The sequence below is a fragment of the Balaenoptera acutorostrata genome, chromosome 1, assembly GCF_949987535.1.
Source record: "Balaenoptera acutorostrata chromosome 1, mBalAcu1.1, whole genome shotgun sequence".
In the NCBI taxonomy this organism is placed as follows: domain Eukaryota; kingdom Metazoa; phylum Chordata; class Mammalia; order Artiodactyla; family Balaenopteridae; genus Balaenoptera; species Balaenoptera acutorostrata.
The window spans coordinates 197,752,349-197,772,502 of NC_080064.1; the positions used below are offsets into that span (position 1 = coordinate 197,752,349).

Consider the following 20,154-nt stretch of genomic DNA (forward strand, 5'->3'; position numbering starts at 1 on the left):
AGGGCTGTAAGAGTGCACGTCCTGGGGTAGAGATGCAGCCTGTTCCTGGTCTGTGCATTCTTACTCTCTCTACTGATGCAAAGAGGCTCCAGAGGCCTGAGAGGAAGAGGGAAAGAAGGAATGACTCAATCATCTGAGAAGTCTTTATTTTCCCACCTGCTCACTCTTCAGAGCCTGTCCTCAAGCTCTGGGACAGGGTTGGGGCAACAGCGCCCAGGGAGGGGAGCCTGCCACCCGTGCGGTGGCTTTCCTCCTGTGGGGTCTGAGCTCAGGGAGGACCAGGCGCCTGATGGCCCTGCACCCAGCGCCACGGGCACCGGGAGTGCCTCTCAGAGGGCAGGAAAGCTTCAGGAGGGGGTGAGCCCATTCCCAGGCGGTGAGGAAGGAGGACCAGCAGAAGCATTAAGGAAGTCACCCTCGGTTCCGACGCTGCATGTTTTCCAGAAGCGCTGTCTGAGGGAAAGGCCAGCTGTTCTCCGGGACCCAGCTCCTTGGGGGGTTCCTCGGAGAACTGGCCCCGGCAAAGGCAGCCGCCAGGGGCCAAGCACCTGGAAAGATGGTGCCTGCCTTCCTCCCCAAGGGCAGCCCATCTCGGATTCAAGGACGAAGGATTTGTACGCCTCACTGGGGTGTGGTGGTCAGCCCTGAGATAGATCTGGGGGGCCCTGGACATCGTGTGGATGTGAGGTGCGGAGGGGAGTTAGCTCTCCGGGGTAGACTATGGGGGGTCTGGGTTCAGCCTGAGCCCCTGGGTCCATGTAGGTGCTTTAACCCGGGTCGCTCATGGCAACAGCCAGCCGTCCAGGCGTGCTCTGCGGGGAGGAGGCCATGGCAGGGCTGCTTATCTAAAGTCAGGCAGTGCTCTCAGCTCCTTGCTCGTCTCTTGTGTCCTCCCTGGGTACTCGGAGTCCCTTCTGGGGTCCGAAGGCAGGCAGAGGATGCTGGGCCTCCCTGGAGAGTAGCTGGGGCGGGTGGCCGGCAGTTACGGAGGCAGGGGCAGCTGTCTGGGCCTCCAAGGGGTCCGCACACTTTCCCTCTTCTAGAGGTTTCAGCTGTCCCACCAGGTCACCTCCATAGCCTGCTCCCCGGACACTCGTGTGGGCACAGGGGTAGTCTGGCCCTTGCTCTCTTTGGGGGGTGTCCCGCCTCACAGATGTGGGTGAAGAGGCAGAGTCCCTGCTAGGATGCTGAGGACTTGGCCAAGGTGGTACCAGGCTTTTCCCAGCTCGGTCATCGGCCTGTTCTCGGGCTGGGCCAGGGTGGGGGGTGATCTTGCGGTCACTCTCTCGCCAGCCCCAGGAAGGGGGTACAGCCGGAGTGGCTTCTAGGTGCTCCTCTAGTTGTTCTCCCCCGGTGGCAGTAAAGCACCTGATGTCCATGTCCGAGGAAGAGACTGAGGCTCACACGGCGTTTCAGGGACCAGGATGCCCGGGCCTCCTTCCCAGCTCTGTTGTAAAGGTCAGCTGCCAGCTGTAAGCTTGGAGGGACATGGGGGGTTGCCCCTGGTGTCCACTGGGGGCCTCTGCAGGGAGCAGGGGAGTGGGCAGTGCTGAAGAGCCAGTGTCTAGCCCTGTCCTCACCGTCCAGCTTCCTGTGACCCCAGACACACCCCGAGGGGCACCCTGTTCCCATGCCCACCCAGGGGGCTCCCCAGGTCACAAGGCCCACTTTCCCAAACCCACCTTCCCAGGCCCAGGGAAGCGGCCCTGGGCGGGGGAGGGTGCCAGGGTCAGGGGTTGGGCTCCTCTGGCAGCTGGGCGGCGTACAAGGCCAAGGTGTGGTGCAGGAACTGGTACTGCTCCGCGGTCTGGATCATGCCCCCCCTGCGGGGAGAGGCGCGCAGGTCGTGAACAGCGGTCCGGAGGGGAGAGCCTGACCTGCCCAAAGGCCTGTCGGCTCCTCCTTCCAGGTGCATCCTCTCTGCAGCGGACTCCTCCCGCTGCGCCCTCCCCAGCCTGGGGTGGGGGATAGGAGGGGCCCACACGGTCAGGGGTCTTCTCTGACCCCTCAGCTCCTGGGGCAGAACCAGCCCCTGAGTCCTCAGGCTGGGCCAGGAACATTCCTGAGCCCCAAGATTTCCTCTTCCCGGTAATCTTATAAGTAATAATTCTATATATGTGTATAGTAGGCACTCGTGTTCCCCCAGTACTTTCACATCCGTTAACGCGTTCCTTATGGCAGCTCTCTGGGGAAAGGGCCATTGTTTCTCTCTAGATAAAGAAATGGGGACCCAGGGAAACACGGTGACAGCTCAGTGAGATGCACCCTGGTCCTCTGTCTCCAAATCCAGTGAGCTTCTGTGCATCGCCTATGGCCGCCTAGTTTCTAGAACCAACCGTACTCTTTCCCCCCACCTTTCCCCTGAGGAGGGAATTTGGAAAAATAGAGACAAAAAAACAGAAGAGATTGAAAGCGCGGGTAAATCCATAGGGTGGCCTATTTAACTCTAGGCGCCCCACGTCTGCCACCCCCCCGCCCCCCGCCAGAGAGCTAAAATTCTAGATTCTAGATAGAGATTCTCGCCCGGGTGTGAGCTGCAGAACAGCTCTTCAAGCGAAAGGGGCCCCTTCCTTTCCCACAGGAAGTGCCTGGTGGTGAAATGCCTCGCTCAGGCCGCAGACCCACCTGTCCAGCCGCAACTGGCACACGATGCCCAGAATGTCCACTTCCCCGAGGGCCTTCAGCTGTTGGCAGCCGATGCGGGTGGCGATGAAGCAGCCGGTCCGGCCGATCCCTGCGCTGGGTCCAGGGGTCCAGGGAGGGGGCGGGGAGGTCACAGCGGGCCGGTGGGGGGACAGAAGGGAAGTAGGGGTGCCTCCACGGGGTGGGGGGAGGCCACGGAGGCGTCTGCATCCCTCACTGGCCTCACCCTAAAGCCGGTCCAGGTCGCCCTCGGGTCCTGTGGACGTTTTGAGGAGCTCTCTCCTGCTCAGTGGGGGACAGCCGCTTCCCGCTGCCAGGGCCCACGCTGGGCTGGATGACCCCGCGGAACGCCCTCCCCTAACCATGACGCGTCCTCACAGCTGCTGGTGCTCGGCGCCCTTGCCCGACTCGGTCCTGCCCACAGTCCTGTCCCCTGTGCTCTGTCGTGCCCTTGACTTCCTCCCTTCCTCAGGAAGTCTTCCCCTGTGAGCCCCTGACCTCCCAGCACTGTGTCTGGGTGCACCTGCGGGAGGGGCTTCCAGGCCCCTCTGCCTGTGCTTTTGGCCGCTGTGTTCTAGCTGGAATGTGCATCCCAAATGCTTTCCTTATTTTAAGTCTGTCCCTTGCATCACCCCTGACTCCACCCCAATCCACTTCTTATCCTGTGGCCTAAGTATTCTTTGTAACTGGCAAATCCAGTTTTCCGAGCCAGTCCCGTGAGGCCCCTCGTCACTTATCTTCCAGGCTTTTTCATCCCTGCCCCCTTCCCGTGTGACATCCGGCCCCTACTCGCTGACTCTGCTCCCAGCGTCATGTCAGTCTCTAAACTGCACCTCTGGGCCTTTGCACGTGCTGCTCCATCTGCCTGGCATGCTTCCCCCCCCTCCCCCACCATCTTCGCTTGGCTAATTCACCTTTCAGGTCTTAGCTTGGCTTAGAGGTCATTTCTCCTGGAAGACGTTCTCTGGCCAAAGTCTGGGTTGGGCGACTTCGTTCTGTGCCCCCCGCCCCCCAGTCCCCTTTATGTTCTCATCATGCTGCGTCCTGTTCGTTTCATTGGCTGTCTTTCCCACCAGACCATAAAACTTGGCAGAAACCAAACTGTCTTGTTCACAGCTGTCTCCTTAAGCATCTAACACTGTGCCTGGCAATACCAGGTTTTCAGTAAACATTCATGAGTGAATAAATGCGTTTCCTGACAGCGGGGATCATGTTCGTCTCCTGCCTCAGCAGACTGGGAGCTGCGTCTCTGGACTGTGCCTGGGTGTCCAGCCCACACGTCCAGGTTGTGCAGCCAGAGGGAAGGACAGAGCACTTGCTGGATGACCTAGAGATGCCTGTCCAAGTAAGACCTGGGCCTGCCCGGCCCTGCTCTGCTTAGACTCCTTCCCAGGAGGGGCCCGGTGGGGAGGAAGGGCTTCCGGGGGAGGGGCACATACCTGCAGTGGACCACGACGGGCCCAGCGCTGGCAGCTGTCTCTGGGCTGTCCTCCACCTCGGCCACCAGCCGCAGCAGGGGCCCAGCCGATTCTGGGGTCTGGTGGTCAGGCCAGGCCGAGAAGAGGATGTGCTTCACTGACCGGCGCTCTTCCTGGTGCTGGGCGGGGACAAAGCGTGAGAACAGGGGCAGGATGAGGGCACTGCCCGTCCTCTTCTCTGGGGCTGGGGCTGCAGTGACCCGAGCAGAAGACGCCAGCCTCGTCCAGCTCACTGTGCGCCACCGCCCCCTCCTCGGACGCTCTCTGGGGAGCGCGGAAAGACCCAAGTTCAAGTCCTGGCTCTGCCTCCAGCCAGCACGTGGCTTTGGGTGACTCCCTTGACCTCACTTTCTTCACCTTGAAAATGGGGCCATGATGCTCGGAGGATAGAGAAACGCTTTGGGGAGCAGAAGACGCTACACAGTAACAGAAGCGTTTTTAGGCACTTTTACAAGTTATTAAGCATCTTGTCAAACGGCCCGCGGTTCCTCCAGCAGTGACTCCAGGGCCCCGCCCCCTCCTCCGGGTGTTTGGCACAGACCGCTGGGCCTTCCTGGCGGTTCCCACAAGGATCGTTGGCGCTGCCCTACTGGACTAGAGGCTCCCTGAGGTCAGCACCCACATCCCTCTTCTTCTGGTCCCAAGCAGCTCTTTACATGTGGGTTCAAGCAGGTTTCCCTGAGTAGACCTGTGACTCCCAGGGAAGTTCCACAGAGTGAGGGTGGCCCGACTTCCTTGTGGACCAGAGGGCGGTACCTGGATGGTGAGCTGCCTCACGGTGTATTCCGGGCTCTCTCTCATGTCCTGGACATGGATGCGGAAGGGCCCGTAGGTCTCCTCCTCCGTGGGCCAGTAGTGGACACACTTCTGGGGGGAGGGAGCTGGGAGTCAGGGGCCAGGGCAGCAGAGATGGGAGCGGGGACCCCCGCTGCGAGGGCTGGGCTGTCCTGAACTTGACACCTGCAGATAAAGTGCCCCCCACTCCTGCTTCTGGCTGGGGATGGCCTCCCTGCCACGTGTCTCAGGAACTGACAGGTGTCCTCAGCTCCCAGGGGAGGTCCCTGCCCCGAGCTGCCCCAGCAGGGGTGGGGGCTGCGGAGGTGGGTGCAGCCTGTCCGTCTGGGTTCGCCAGGGACCGCGCCTCAGCCTCCTACCTCCTTGCCCTCTCGGAGCTGAGTCAGCATGACGATGAGGGACGTCTCCTCCTGCCACACCATCTCCCAGAAGTCTGACACGGTGTTGGGCATAGGACCCTGGGTGGCGATGTAGGCCTTGTCCTTCCCACCGTATCCCTGCAGGTGGAGGAGGCCGGGGAAGGGTGGCCGGTGAGGCAGGGGCCCTGGGGCGGCCAGACCTGCAGGTGCCGGGCTCAGGCTGCAGCCAGGGACCGTGCAGCCCGGACACACACGTCACAGACACACACACCAGACGCCACATGGTGGACACGACACGGGCTCTGAGTGAGAACATCCGGTTCCAACCCCTGTTCTGCTCACTGCCTGTGCAGCCGAGAGCGAGTTTCCCAGCTTCTGGTCTGTAAACGGGGTGTAATGGCCATCCAGCAGCACGTGGTGCAGACCAGACTCTACGAAGTGTGTTGGGTTGAGTCTAGCATCTTTCAGGGCCTCTGAGAACGTTCCCTTCCTCCCCCGCTGCTTTCTATTGAATACTAGCGCAAGAGGCGAAGAAAACAGTTCAGTATTTGTTGAGCGGATGTTTCCCTTTTACATGCTACTTTGTATATTTAGCAGCGAGGCGTAGCACACTCCTGCCAGCCTTTCCTCTCCCCTTCAGGATCCTCAGCTTCTTGCTCCTCAAGGGACGGTGAAATCCAGACCCCCCCCCCGCCCCTTCACCGGGCCGCGTTTCCCCCCGCAGGCGGCTCCGGCTGCGGGTTATTCACCGGGGCGCCCGGCCGCGGTCCCACCCACTCTGAGCCGCTAGAGGGCGCAGTCTGCACCTGCCGCCTCCCACCCCTGCGGGCTGACGCTGGGGATGGAGCCCACCCGGCCTCCCCGCCTCCCGGTTCCTTGACTGAAGCCGTCTCCACGAAGGAGGGGCTGCCTGGAGCAGCGAAGGCCAGAGGGGAGGGAGCCGGCCGAGCGCCCCCAGTTGGCGCTGCACCTTCCGTGCAGACCTGGGAGCCACAGGCTGGGCCTGGCCCGAGCCGCCCTCGGCGCTGTGAGGCTGGCAGGGGCCGCAGGACGGGGTGCGCCAAGGAGACCGGGGTCTTCCTTCCGGCGTCTGACGTCCGCTCTGTGCTCCCGCCTGGCGTCCTGGCCTGTTTGCGCCGGCTTGGCTCGGAAGGGCCGTGGCAGCCGTGGGTCGGAGCCGGGACACCAGGTGCCCGAACCACCAGCCGTGCTGGGCGGTGTCCTGGGGGTTCTCTGGACACAGCCCCCCTTCCCCGCCGGCGACTCACCCGGATGTAGTTGGCGTTGATGTAATCTCCGTCCTCCTGGCTCTGCGCCCGGCCCAGACAGACGCGGCTCTGGGGGTCTAGGAAGTAAAAATCAGCAGAGGCCACAGGTCAAAAGGTGACCAGCGAAGCAAACTCACGCAGGGGCAGAGAGAGGAGAGTCCTGTGCTTGTCACGGCACCTGCGAATAGCAGGTGGCCGATACCTATGGCGTTATTTCATATGCACGCAGAAGGGAGCCACGGAATGTTCCTGACCAGCAGTGGGCCATGGTCAAAGAAGTAACTGGGACGGTTCCCTGGCTGGTGCTGGGCAGGATGGACAAGCGAGGAGAGGGCCGTTACTGAACGACATTCTAGTCTGGAGATCAGTGAGGCGCAGAACAGGGTCATAGCGATACAAATGGAAAAAGAGATATTGTCTCCTGAGAGGCCGGACTGGAACTGAGGCTTCATTCCACCCCCAAGGCGAGTCAGCCTGGCCGTCTAAGGGGGCCTTTCTCCAGCTCCAGTCCAAGCCGGATGAAGAAGCAGGCTCCCCAGGGCCAGCTGGTCTGGACGGAGGGTGCCTCGGGGCCAGGAGCAGGGCAGTCCCCCCTTCCGTGAGCGCTAACAGCCCCTGGACTGGCCCAGGCAGGCAGAGGGCTGTGGCCTTCAGACTGGGGGTTCCTGGAGGTGGCCTGGCCAGATAAGGCTGCTCTGAGCGGAGCGGGAGGGGGAGAGTGTCCCCGGGCCTCGTGCTCAGAGGGCCTGTGCCTGCCTCTGAAATACAGGAGGTGCTGACCCCGGGACCCCCATCTGCAGCCTCCTCGCTGCCTCCATCTGAGATCCTCCAGCCCCCTCTCGGGGAGTCATCCTGACGGGGCCTCTCCCCCCGCAGACCTGTGTGGGCCCTTTCCCACGTGGGAAGAAGAGGAGGAAGGAGGTTTGGTGCAACTGGCTGTGTGACCTCCAGCAGGTTACACAACTTCTCTGTGACTTGGTTTCCTCATTTGTAAAATGGGGATAAAAACACCATAGCCCGACTTCCTGGGGTCACACTGGGCAGTGCCGTCCTATCCTCATGCTGGTTGTGGCTACGGCTCCCCTTCCCCAGCCAGGCCCGGGTGTGGGCATTCCTCTGCCGGAAGAAGAGCCTCTGCGGACGGCAGCTCTCTCCTGGCCGAGGCTGTGTTTTGCCTTCTGAACGCCTCCAGCCCCAGGCCCCTGCTGCAGTCCTTACTTGGCAAGATGGTCTTGTATCGGTCCTTGGAGGCATGGCCAGGAATATCCAGGTCTTCAGGGCTGACAAAGTTTGAGGGGATCTTCTGGCGGGGGGAGGAAGCAAGTGAACAGCCAACCCCCTTCCAGCCTCCTCTCCCTCCACCTTTCCTAGTAGAGCTGGGACCCAGCTGTTCCCTCCTGGCATCAGGACGCGGGTCCAGATGTGGTGGAGGGCAGAGGAGGGAGCCTGGGCGGGTTCCTTCCTGGAGACCCCGGGGCTCTCTCTCCCAAGGGCCCAAAGGGGACAGGCCCGCAGGCCAGGGTAGAGTGGTACCAGCTGGCTCTCCTGATTTGGAAGGGCAGTGATGCGGAGGGGACCCCACGTTCTTACCAAGAATTCCTCTTCCAGCTGCTTGGGGCTGGGTGGCTGGTGCTGCAGGGCCCGGCGCGTGAGGGGGTGCCCGGCTGTGCGCAGAAAGTGCAGGGTGACCTCCTGGGGCGTGCGCACCGAGCAGATGGGCTCCACGGCCCCCAGGGACCGCACGTCCAGCATCAGAGCCACATTGGAGCCGCGCCTGCAGCACAGACGGCCAGTGCCCTGTGAGCCCACGCGCGGTCAGCCTCTGACAGTTATGATTGTTACGGGCACCTCTGGGGGGCGGCTCCTTGTCTCCCCTTGCCCCAGAGGCCCGGGCCCTGTGCACCCCCGCCCCTTGTCAGCCAGAGCTGCTGCCCCCACTTCCTGTTCCCAGCCCGGCCCCGAAAGCTCCGACCCGTATCCAGGCCTGGAGGCCCCGGCCCCCTCCAGGGGTGCTCAACCCGACCTGGGGCTTGGGGCGCAGGTGCGAGGCTGACGCAGAGCTTGTGCCCCAGACAGGTAAAGGGCATGCAAATGACATGCAAATGAGCACATCTGGTTTCCTTTTCCTGGAGAGGTGGTGAGGGTCCCGCAGGAGGGAAGCCCCTCCCGGAAAAGGTCTCACCTCTCCTGCAGGCGCACGTGCTTCTTGGCTGGCGCCTGGTCAGGTGGAAGCTGGGTCATGGCTGCCCTCAGGGGGACGGGTGGCTGGCGGCTGTGCTCTGGAGCGCCCCCCGCAGGCCTGGACCATGCTGGGGGGCTGGGCCCAGGGGAGGCTCACTCGGCCATGAGCTTTGACCTCTGGGCTGCCTGGCCCAGGCCGGCTTTCTGCCCTCTGGCACCTCTGCTTTCACTGGGGTGTCTTCCGTTCCCCAGGAAGTGGCGGTGTTGTCACCCTGGGAAGGCCGGGATCTCTGCAGGGGCACCCGGGAGGCGGCAGCCTGTGTTTAGAGTAAGGGCAAGATGAAAGGTAGAGATGGTGGGTGAGGATAGGAAGGAATCTGGGGGGAGGGGGCGGGGCGGGGTGCTGCCCCAGCCCTACGCTGGAGGCCAGGTCAGGGAGGGCGAGGGGGGAATATAGCGGTTCTGGATGGAAGAAGGGCTCACACACACCCACTCTGGGTGTACGGGGGCCTCCTCTGGACGAGAAGGTGGAGGCCTCCTGCAGCCTTGGAGCCAGCCCGGGCCCCGGGCGTGCGGGCTGCTGGCCCAGCGGGACCCTCGCTCGGCTGCTGGCACTTCCAGCCCCAGGGTCATCCTGGCTTCTGGGGTCTCTGTCCAAGGAGGGAGGCTGGGGGTGTTTCCTTCCTCCTCTGCCCATCCCCCCCCAGCCCGCCTCGGTAACCGTCACAGGAAATGGCCTCACCAAGCCCTTGAGCGACAGCGCATATGGGGAGGCAACAGCTGGGGGCACAAGAGGGGGCGCAGAGGTGGTGGGGGGCCCTCCTCTGGGGCACAGTCCCCATCTTCCAGACCAAGGTCCCAGCTTCCGAGTCGGGGAGGGGCCGTGGGGTCACCGTGCCCGCAGGGGCCAAGCGGGCCGGGCGCCGAGTGGGCAGAGAGGCTCTCGCAGCAGGAGGGCCTCGTCCGCCTCTCCTCTCCCTTCGGGGCCCTGCCCGCCCCTCGGGGACATCAGGGGGTCAAGACCCACGCCCCAGCCGGGCACCGTGGCCCCGGGCACCCTCCTGCTCATCCCCCTCCGAGACGCCCTCCCTTGTCTCCCCAGGTTCGCACAGCCCTGGCCCGCGGGGCTCCTCCCCGCCCCCCTCAGGTACTTACTGAAGCAGCTGTGTCCCCCAGCGCCTCTTGCCAGCTGTCTGTCTGTCTGTTGGTCTGTCTTTGAGGGCTGAGAAGGCTTCAGGAAGCCAGCTTCCTCCCTCCGCCCCTCCTCGCTGCCACCCACGCACGCCCCAGCTGCCTGTTGCCACCACCAGGGGTCGGCGGCCTCCCGCCTCTGCCCCTCTGGGGGCCGCTGGCCGTGTCCCAGCACCTTTGCCACGGGCCTGGCCCTGCTCGCCGGGAATGGCCGGGGCGCCGGGCCGTTCTTGACCACCCAGCCCCCTCCTCCAGGGCATCTCCTCCAGGTCCTGGGTGCGTCCAGCCTCTGCCAGCTCGTGGGGCAGGGCTGAGCCGACCCTAGCTCCAGGCTGCCCTGCAGAGGCCCGGGTACTCCTGCTCCCACCGACCTCGGCCGGAGACTGATTTCCACTTCTTTGCTTCTGCCTCGGAGCCTCGCCCTGGAAGCCCTTGCCCCTTCAAGCCGCGGGAATCATGCCAGGCACAAACAGAAGTGGGCACAGACTGGGTGGGGCAAGGGAAGGCAGGAGTTCTTGCTCCCCAAGGGGACAGGCTCGGGCCAGGCCAGAAGGGTCATCCCAGGCCCTGAGCCACACCCCGGCGCCCAGCCGCCTCTGGCCTGAGCCGGGCCAGCTGCCCTGGGAGTCGGTAGTAAAGACAGCTTGTAGGAGGGTCTCGGGGCTTTCCCCGTCTCCCAGGCGCAGCCCCCCCAGGCCTCCTCCCAGAACCCTGATGTCTACTCAGAGACCCACGGAGAGTGGACAGCCTCTGGCTCTCACACCAGGGGACCCCTGTGTCTTCTTTGCCCCTGGGGTGCCTGAAGCCTGGGCCTGGGGAGGGGGGTGCCCAAGTCCAAGACCCCACTGGCCCACCTCTGCCTCACCAGCGGGCCTCCTGTTGGCTCCCTGCTCGGCTCCTTTCACCTTGAAATGTTCCCGACACCTTCCGCTCCCGGCGCCCACAATCCCATCCTTCCCCTTCCACCCACTTCTCTGATTCAGCCATCAAAGGGTGACAGCAAAAAAGCACTGACGTACAACAGGCCCGGGGGTGGGCACGCAGGAGGGGGAGGTGGGGAGGGGCTGGCCTCCAGGTGGAGAACAAGATGGCCCTCTGGGGCTCAGGAGGTCCAGAGCTGAGGAAGCACTTGGCTCTGGTGCCCAGACAGGGAGGAGGGGGCAGGAGCCTGGGTGGACCTGTGGGGTGTGACCTCTGCCTCAGCTGGCCCTCAACCCCGCCAGTGTTTCCACTAGTGGATGGGGGGGGGCCTAGGGATCAAAAGGGGGGCAGGAGGGGATTGGAAAGAGGGCCACCCCCTCTGGGGCAAGCTGTTGATTGTTATCGAGAACAGGAAGCTAGGGTACCGCAGGGGTGGGGAGGAGGAAGCGGGTGAAGCCCTCCCCAAACTGCTCTGCCTGCACCCCCAGGCTCTTAGGGTCTGAGCCCTCTGGCTGGGAGCATGCCTGCCTCCCAGGTTTGAGAAGCCAGAGGTTGAGCTCCTGGGTGGAGAGCAAGGAAGCTGGGGGCCAGGAAATGGGGAAGGGGGGTGGGGGGGTGGGTAGTGGTTGGGCGTTAGGCAAGACCCCGAGAGTCTCTCAGCTCCCTTTAGGTGTGTTTGCGGTAGGCAGATATTCACCTTGCCTCCTGCCCACCCCTCGCCCCTTTCCGCTCAGAAATGCCTGGACATCTTTGGAGGTGCAAACACAGCTGCGGGGCGGGGGGCGGCACCGCCACAGGCCTCAGAGGGGACAGAGCCCTGCAACAGCCCCACAGCCTGGCCTCGGGGCCTGGGGGCCCCGCTGTGCCCTGTCTGGGGTGGACTCTGCCCCATTCAGGCTGCTGGGAGCAGGAGAAGGCCTGTATGCCCCAGGAGTGACTCCTGTCCCTGAGCCTCCCCCTCTCCTGGTGTGAGCCTGCCCCCCACAGCTCTCGGGCCCGTCACTCCAACTGCTGACTTGCATCCAGAGCTGGGTCTGGGGTGCAGGAAGCCAGGAAGACCCCGCTGAGCCCTTGCTGAGACCGGGAAGTTACTGCTCCTCCCTGGGGTTCGGGCTCCTTCTCAGGTTCGCCCTCCCCAGGGGCCGAGGATCGCCCCTCCCACATCGGTCAGAAGGTGGAACTGGGGCGCTCAGAGCTGTCAACTGGAGAAGCGGCTCTGGGAGGGCCAAGGGCGCCGGAACTGTCCCCCTCCTCACTGCTCCCTTTCCCCACCTGGCCTTCACGGGGAGGGCTGCCTGGGGCGCACTGTCCCCCTGCAGCCGCTCCCCAGTTCCAGAGCTGTGAGCCCCAGGGTCCGGAGCCCCCCAGAGGGGCAGGTGTACCGGGAATTCCCACCTGCTCGCCCTGGGGTCAAAGGCTGCCACCCGATAAAAGCCCCAAGGCAGGGGTCTCAGGGACTGGGCCAGCTGCGGGGGCTCTGCACGCCGGCCGCGTCCTGCTCCCCTCCCCGCCTTCCTCTCCGCTCCTCTCCGGAGAAGCCCTGATCCCGGGCACCCCACGCACAGCCCTCAGATCCTGGGCCAGCCCAGGCGACTTCCATTCCGCGTGTCCCTGGCTGTGTAGGGGAGACAGGGACACAGAGAGCTGGAATCTGCGCGGAGGAGGACACCGCAGACAGCCCGGCTGGGAGGGCTGGTGGGAGGTGCGGTGCAGCTCTGGGCGCCCCCCAGACACCCAGCCCCCACCCGACCCAGTTTCCTGACACCTCTGGGTGCCGGCTGGTGTGGGGACTTTCCCATACTTTTCAGCCCCCGGCTGAAGGACCCGCGAGTAGGCCGGCCCAGCCGCCCTGGGCCTCCCGGGAAGAGCCCCGTTCTTTGCCGGGTTGCCGGAACTCAGGCCCCTGTAGGAGGACTTCAGGACAGAGGGGAGGCCTCTCCCTCCCAAGCCCAGAGCCAGCGAAATGGACGTGTGTTCCCCAACACGGCCCTCCTCTCCAGAGGCGCTCCTGCTCCGGCCCCACCCGGCGCCTGCCGCCTTGACGCCCCTGGTTGCCACACGAGCACGTGCACTCGGGCAGGTGTGTGCACCCTCATGGCTCACAAGTGTTGCCTGTGTGCACTGTCAGGCCACACGCACGGCCAGGCTGCCGGCACGCACACCCCCTCGCCCCACGCAACAACCTGGTCAGAGGGACCCAGGCCTGCCCCCTCCCTGGGGACCTTTCCCGGGGTGTGGGAGGAAGAGTGGGAGACGGGCCACGAGAGCCACCCTGCCCTTCTCCTCCTGGGGACTACCTTCCCGGGCGTGGGAGATGCCCAAGGCCAGGCTTCAGCAGTGGGAGCGGAAGGGGGGCCGGAAGAGGGAGGGCTGCCGGGCAGCAGCGGGGGAGATGGGCTGGTTCGCACTCGGGAGCCGGGAGGCCTGGACCTGCCCCCTGCCCGCCTCTGCCTCTGGCTGGCTCTCTCCAGAAGGAATCAGTAAGGTGCTCGAGGGCTCGGGAGGCCCCCCGGGGCTCTCTAGGTGGAGGATGTGGGTTTGTCTGTGGGAGTGGCTGCTGGGAGGAGACGCAGCCCTTGTGGTACTTTTTTGCTGAATGGAGAGCCTTGGGTTGGGGAGACTGCTTCGATCGTCGGGACCTTCCAGCACCCTCTTCAGACCGCCCCTGCCCCCCAGCCCAAGGCTGCCCCAGTCTGGCTGGGGGCTGACAGGTGTGCCCCTACGGCCAGGTGCCTCAGCCAGGCCCCGTCCATAGGACTAGCTGAGGGGTCTGTGCTGTCCCCAACGGGACCCCCTTTTCTGGGAAGTCTTGGGAACAGTCTGAGACCTCACCCCTTACCTAAGACCGTGCCCTGCTGTACCTCTTCTACTTAGATTCCGAATTAGGGTGTTTCCACCCCGCTTCTCCAGCCTCTGCGGGTCCACCAAAGTGAGGTGCCCAGGTGAGGGGGAGGGCCAAAGGTGCAGTGTTTCCCCCTCCTCTTGGCCAGACTGGCCCCAGATCAGTTTCCCTAGTTGTTCCCCACCCCCAGCCCTTTTGAAAGAGCACGTGGGCACTTGCGTGCGCACACACACACACGCACGCGCGCGCGGCCTGGAAAATCTGACGGGTCTGCAGTGCTGAGTCTCCAGGCCCCCATCCAGAGGCCGGTGGGCGGCTCTGAGGTTTGGGGCTGGGCAGAGCGGGGACGGGCAGGCAGCCCCCGGCTCTGCCCAGGACTGGTCCCCGTGCAGGCCCGCGCTCCCTGCCAGACGGCCTGAGAGAAGGGTCCTCAGGAAGCCAGTTAGCTGTTCAGACTTTCTGTACCTGCCTGTTGGCTGGGCGTCCGCCTCCCCGCCTTCGAGCCTGCTCCGGGGCCCAGAGCCGCTTCCTTTCCTCCGTCTCCCTTCCCTCCTTTCCCTGCGTCAGCTGCCTTGGAGTGGCTGCTGGGGGGGGCGCGGTTCCAGGTGAGTCGTTGGCTCCAGGCTGGAGGGGCCTGACCTTGGGGAGGCTGCCCGGGGCCTTCGCAGCGCCTGCGGCCAGGTGGGGGCGGGAGGGGGAGGGGCAGGGGGTCTAGGTAGAGGGGGCGGGGGGCAGGGGAGGGGGTGAGGCAAGCACGCATCCTAGGGGGTCGGGAGCAGGAGTCGGAGGTCCCAGGTTCAAGCCCAGCTCCCCTCCTCACGCTGGGGCCTGGGCTCTTCCCTCCCTGGATATTTCTTCCTTATCTGGGGGACAAGGGCGTGAAACCAGAGGGCTCTTCTAGACCTACCATCACTGGGACTCAAGGCCTTTAGGACGGACGCGCGCCTGTGTATGTCCACAAGCGACACACACGAGGGGACGCACACTCATAGCTGGTCCATCCACCCAGCACCCAGCCACACACACCCCCACCACGTCACCAGGACCCCTCCGCACAGGAGCACAGAGGCCCGGTCCACCTCCGCGCGTGGAGGGTCAGACACCTTCTCCTCTCCCAGAGGGTGGGGCGTCGGGGACCCAGCTGTCTCTGCCCACCCGCAAGGCCGTCTCTCTCCTGCTCCTGCTCAGAGGTCCTGCTCCTCTGTGCCAGGTTCAGTGTTGCGGCCTTTACCAGGTACAGCCCTGAGACCCTCCTCTCCTTCTCAGCCTTCTCAGGTAGGCGGGCACCCAGCTAGGACTCCAGCTGGGTCCTGGGGTGGGGATTGGTGCTGGGACCTCCCTTCTGAGGCTCAGCTACCAGCGGGGGACCTGTCCTGCCTAACAGAGCTGGGATCCCCAGAGCCAGCGAAGGAGGTGCTCCTGGTGGTAGCCCTGGCCTGGGTGGGCTGGGGGTAGTGGGCAAGACAGGCGTTGAGGAAACGGTTTGCCGCTGCTGTGATCGGTCTACCCTCCTGCAATGCTTCCCTCCGCCATGCTGCTCCCGGCTGGCCGCCGGATTCTGGAGCAGCGCTGGCCAGTAGAAACATAAGGCAAGCCGCAAGTGAGAACCACATTTGTGGTTCCTAGTAGCTATGTTAAAAAGAGAAAAATAAACAGGTGCAATTAATCTCAGCCACATTTTATTTAAAACAAGATATTAAAAATATCATATCAACATATGATCGATTTTTTAAAATGATTAATGAGATATTTTACATCCTTTTTTTAAAATCAGTAAAGCTTTGAAATCCTGTGTGTAGCTTATGCTTGCAGCAAATCTGAAATTGGAGCGGCTCTGGTTCAAGTGCACAGTAGCCCAGGGGTGCGTGGCGACCGTACTGGACAGAGCAGCTCCAGAAGGCGTGGGGCCAGGCCTCTGCCCTCTTGTCCTCAAGGGTGTTGGGTGGGCCCTGCTCAGGAGCTGGGGGCGGGGAGGGCTCGCAGGCTGTTCTTGGTGCCCGTCCAGGGTGGTCCCCTTGGCAGCCTTCTCTGGCCTCGGTTCGGCATCTGGGACTTCCTTCTGCGGGGTGAGGGCTGTCACTGCGCCCTCCACCCAGGGGGTCTCGGGTCCAGAGAGGCTGGTATGTCTCACGGGGCGGCAGGTTGGGGCTGCCCAGCTCACCCTTCCCTCACCGTCCACAGAGCCCCGGGCCAGCATGTCCCGGGCGGCCGTTCTCCTCCCAGCAGCGGTGGGCGTCGCAGCGGGCGGTGTCCTTGCGCTTGGCGCCTTGCTGGGCCTGCCGTGCTGGAGGCGAATGCAGGGGCAGAGGTGAGCGGCGGGGAGGGCCGGGCCGGCGTGTTGGGGGAGCCCCAGGCTGCCTCCCAGGCCCCGTCATCCTCTGCAGGTGGGAGAAGAACCTGTGCTCCCGGGAGCTGGCAGCTTACAGCCTGCGATGAGCCTGCGGCCCCCGTGGAGCGGGGCAGGCGGCCCGCCCTCCACAGGCTCGGTGATGACGGGGTCTCCCCGGGACTGCGTCCCTCGCCCCGCCAGCCGAGTCCTCCCTCAGCCGCTGTCACACCCTTGTCACCCTGCTCCCAGGGGCCCCCGGCTCCTCCCGGGCCCTCAGCCTCTGCCTCCAGACTCCCGTCCTCTCGGTCACCGACTGACCACCAGGACGGTTTCAGGCCAAGTCGCTTCCTTTTCCTTCTTTCTCTCCGATGTTGGACTGTAATCTACCCTCTATTGCTCCTGTTCCTCCTTCTGTTGACTGCACCCTGAGCGGCGCTGTGAGCAGCTGTGCCCAGAGCCATCCTCAGGACCCGGGGACGGGGCCTCAGAGACTCATGCCCACCTCCTCCGAGTGTGGTCCTGTTTGCCCTGCCCCCTCTCTCTGGCCCCTGGAGCCCAGGGCTGGTTTCTAGCTCCTGGGTGACCCGGCTGTGCGGCCCACCCCCTACCGGCACCCAGGGCAGGACTCTGCACACCAGGGCTGCCGCCTACTCGTCCCTCTTCCCCCAGGTGGACCCACCAGCCCATCCCTGCCCACAGCTTCCGACAGGGCTACGAGGCCAAGAGCGCCCGTGCCCACCAGGCTTTCCTTCAGGCGTTCGAGGTGAGGCCTCTGCCGCCCGCAGGCTCTGGGGGAGCCCAGCTGTGCACTACCCACCCCTGGTGTGGGGGTGACATGGGTCTGCTTCGGCCCCCGTATCCGCAGGAGCTGAAGGAGGTGGGCGAGGAACAGCCTAGGCTGGAGGCCGAGCACCCTGCCGACACCGCCGAGAACCGCTACCCTCACGTGCTGCCCTGCGAGCACGGCGGGCAGGGGGGTGCGGGGCCGGAGCTCGGCCCGGAGGAGGGGTTGCATGTGCCCGCCGTGAATGCACGGCTTTTACCGTCGGCAGATGACCACTCCCGGGTCAGGCTGACCCCACTGGACGGAGAGCCTCACTCCAATTACGTCAACGCCAGCGTCATCCCGGTAGAGCCGCCTGCGGGCTGGCTGCGGCGTCCACTAGGGAGGGGCCCGGTTTGCAGGACACGCTGTCCTGCCCTAGCCGTCCACGAAGACTGCCAGCTTCTGTGTTTTGTGTGTTGGTCACTGTGCTGGGACCGCAGGAGGCAGGGCTGGGCTACGCGGATTCCCACCTTCAAGGGAGCAGGAGTTTTGTGTGTGTGTGTGTGTGTGTGAGACACCTGCCACGCGGCATGACAAGTGCTGTAATAAGGGCACACGTGTGGTGCTCAGAGCACGTGAAGAAGGAACGTTTAGTCCACCTAGGAATCAAGAAAGGCTTCCTGGAGGAGGGGGCATTTGGTCTCTTGAAGGATGAGCAGAATCCTGATAAGTGATGAAAGAGAGGCAGACATTGCCGCTGGACAGACCCAGAGAAGAGCCGGGCGGGACATGTGGACAGAGTGGGGCGGGATCATCGGGTAGAGGCAGGAGAGGCAGATGAGGCTGTTGGAGGAGGGACTGAGTACTGGCCTGGGGGAGCTGGGTGGGCAGTGGAGCCCTGGGAGAAACGCAGGTGGTGTGGGTCGGGTGGTGAAGGGGTGGCCTGGGGAGGCTACTTCAGGGCCATCAGTGCCTTGTCATCGTCCCATCGAGGTGGGGCTGTCTCCAAGTCCTTGGTGCACGTGTGTTCACGTGTGTGCACACGTATCGGCCTGCACACGAAGTCCTCACTCCTGGAGATCACCCGTGGGATGCATGGCTGTGTGCTGGGCCCCAGTTAACGTGATCCTGCCCATCCCCAGGGCTACACCCGCCCGCAGGAGTTCATCACCACCCAGGGGCCTCTAAAGAAGACCCTGGAGGACTTCTGGCGGCTGGTGCGGGAGCAGCAGGTCCGGGTCGTCGTCATGCTGACAGTGGGCATGGAGAACGGGCGGGTGAGCATGCCACAGCCCCCGGGGTGGCCACCAGGTGGCAGGCTCTCCCCACAGGACCAGCTGTGGGTCTGGGAGGCCGCCCAGGATGGGGCAGGGAAGGAGACCGGGTACCCAGGCTCCCAGCTGGATTCACCTCCATCGCCTCTGCTATTTCTCACCGAGTCCACCCTCTCCTGCTCCAGGCCCAGTCTGCGTCCTTGCTTTAAACACGCCTGTGCCCTGCTCCGTGCGGGGCCCTGGGACAGCACCTTTGAGCCCCTCCAGCTGGAGCGGTGAGGCCAGGCCAGGTGGTCCTAAGTAAGGCCACAGAGTTTGCACAGGAGCCCGGCAGCTGCCTGGAAGCCCCAGGGGTCACACAGAGGTCTGGGGGTGGAGGTGCTGGGGCCTGGCAGGGGGAGAGAGGCTTCCGGACAAGCGGGGTGGTGGAGACAGACGGATGGGTGGGAGGTGCTGATACAGCAGGGGTGGCAGTGATGGGGGGGGCCCACACCTGCCCCCCAACCCCGCTCTGACCCTCTGGCCCTAGGTGCTTTGTGAGCACTACTGGCCAGCTGACTCCACCCCTGTCACCCACAGTCACATCACCGTCCACCTCCTGGCCGAGGAGCCCGAGGGCGAGTGGACCACGCGGGACTTCCAGCTGCAGTACGTGTGTGCCCGCGAGCGAGGGGGGGTGACTCCTTGGAAGGTCGGCTCGCCTCCTGGGCCCCTGGCCTCCCCCTTGCCCAGGAGGTTGGAGGTTAGAGAAGGGTAGGGAAGCACAGGGAAGGCTAAGGGTCATCCGAAGTTGGCTGCGAAGGGACGGTTTCTGCCCTGCCCTGAGCTCGGCTCAGGGCCCCTGCTCACCCCAGACCCCTGGGCCCCATCTGCCTTCCCAGGCTGTGACCTCCTGGGGCAGCAGTGCCCCCTCCCCCTTGGGCCCCCTGCAGGCAGACTCCCCAGGAGGCTGGAGGAGCCAAGGGGAGCATCCCAGTGTGGGGGGCACCACCCCGCCCTCAAGATCTGGTGACAGAGTGAGGGCTGAGCAGAGGACAGTGGGTTAAGAGGGGACGGAGCAGCGGCTCCTCTGCCCCCCAACCTCCAGGCTGCCCAGCAACCGCAGCGGCCAGTGAAGCAGCTGCAGTCCACCACACGGCCAGACCACGGCGTCCCCGAGACCCCCAGCTCCCTGCTGGCCTTTGTGGACCCGGTTCGGGAGCAGGCGCGGGCCGCCCCAGGCGCAGGGCCCATCCTGGTGCATGCAGGCGAGGCAGGCGGCAGGTGGCGGGGGGTGGGGTGGGGAAGGGCCCCCCTTCACAGCCCTGGGGCCTCTGACCCGCAGTGCAGGCGTGGGCCACTCGGGCACCTTTGTGGCCCTGTCAAGGCTGCTGCAGCAGCCGGAGGAGGAGGATACAGTGGACGTGTTCCACACGGTGTGCTCACTGCGCCTGCACCAGCCCCTCACGATCCAGACCCCGTGAGGGCAAGGTGGGTGGGCTGCGGACCCTGAGAGGGGGTGGGGCAGACAGCCGGGCCACAGGGTCCCCAGGGCCCAGGGAAGGACCCGGGGGAGGGGCTCGGACACTCACCCTCCTATCGGGGCTTCTGTTTCCCTTTGTGCGGGGGGTGGGAGGTGGGCAGGCCCCTGCCAGCTCTGACACAGGGGGCCCCACGGGAAGGCTCCCCAAAGCCCCTTGCCTGCCCCGGGCCATCTGGCTGGTCAGGGCCTGGAAGTCTCCCTGCTGGGCCACGGTCCCTCAGCCGACCGCCTCCCGTCCCCCACCCCCCAGAGCCAGTACATCTTCTTGCACGGCTGCCTCCTGAGCAGGATCCTGGAAGGGGCCCCGGCACCTCTGAGTACATGCAGCTCTGGGAACCTTGTCCGGTGGGGGGCAGGGTCCCCGTCCCTCCCACCAACAGGCTGCCAACTCCGTCCATGCAGGGCCGAGGAGACCGGGAGCGGGAGCTGGGCAGCCTCCGGCACCCCCGACATGGCCCGCGCCCCGCCCAGGCCGCAGCCCATCCGCGTGAGGAGCTTCGCCCGGGCATGCTCTGAGCGGGCGGCCGATGGCAATGCTGGCCTCCTGGGGGAGCACGAGGTGGCTGCGGGCCGGGCGGCACGACG

General features: G+C 64.6%; 1 protein-coding gene across 1 annotated transcript; it reads right to left on the reverse strand.

The window, feature by feature from the left end:
- Positions 1-1,405: 1,405 nt before the first annotated feature.
- Positions 1,406-9,959, reverse strand: PTPN7 (protein tyrosine phosphatase non-receptor type 7). Its single transcript, XM_057543852.1, is given in 12 exon segments — positions 1,406-1,522; positions 1,683-1,823; positions 2,626-2,739; positions 4,083-4,240; positions 4,878-4,988; positions 5,276-5,413; positions 6,544-6,620; positions 7,762-7,846; positions 8,134-8,317; positions 8,726-8,802; positions 8,804-9,041; positions 9,880-9,959. Coding segments are annotated over 10 exon segments (1,086 nt in total). The 5' UTR covers positions 8,852-9,041; positions 9,880-9,959; the 3' UTR covers positions 1,406-1,522; positions 1,683-1,729.
- Positions 9,960-20,154: the final 10,195 nt, after the last annotated feature.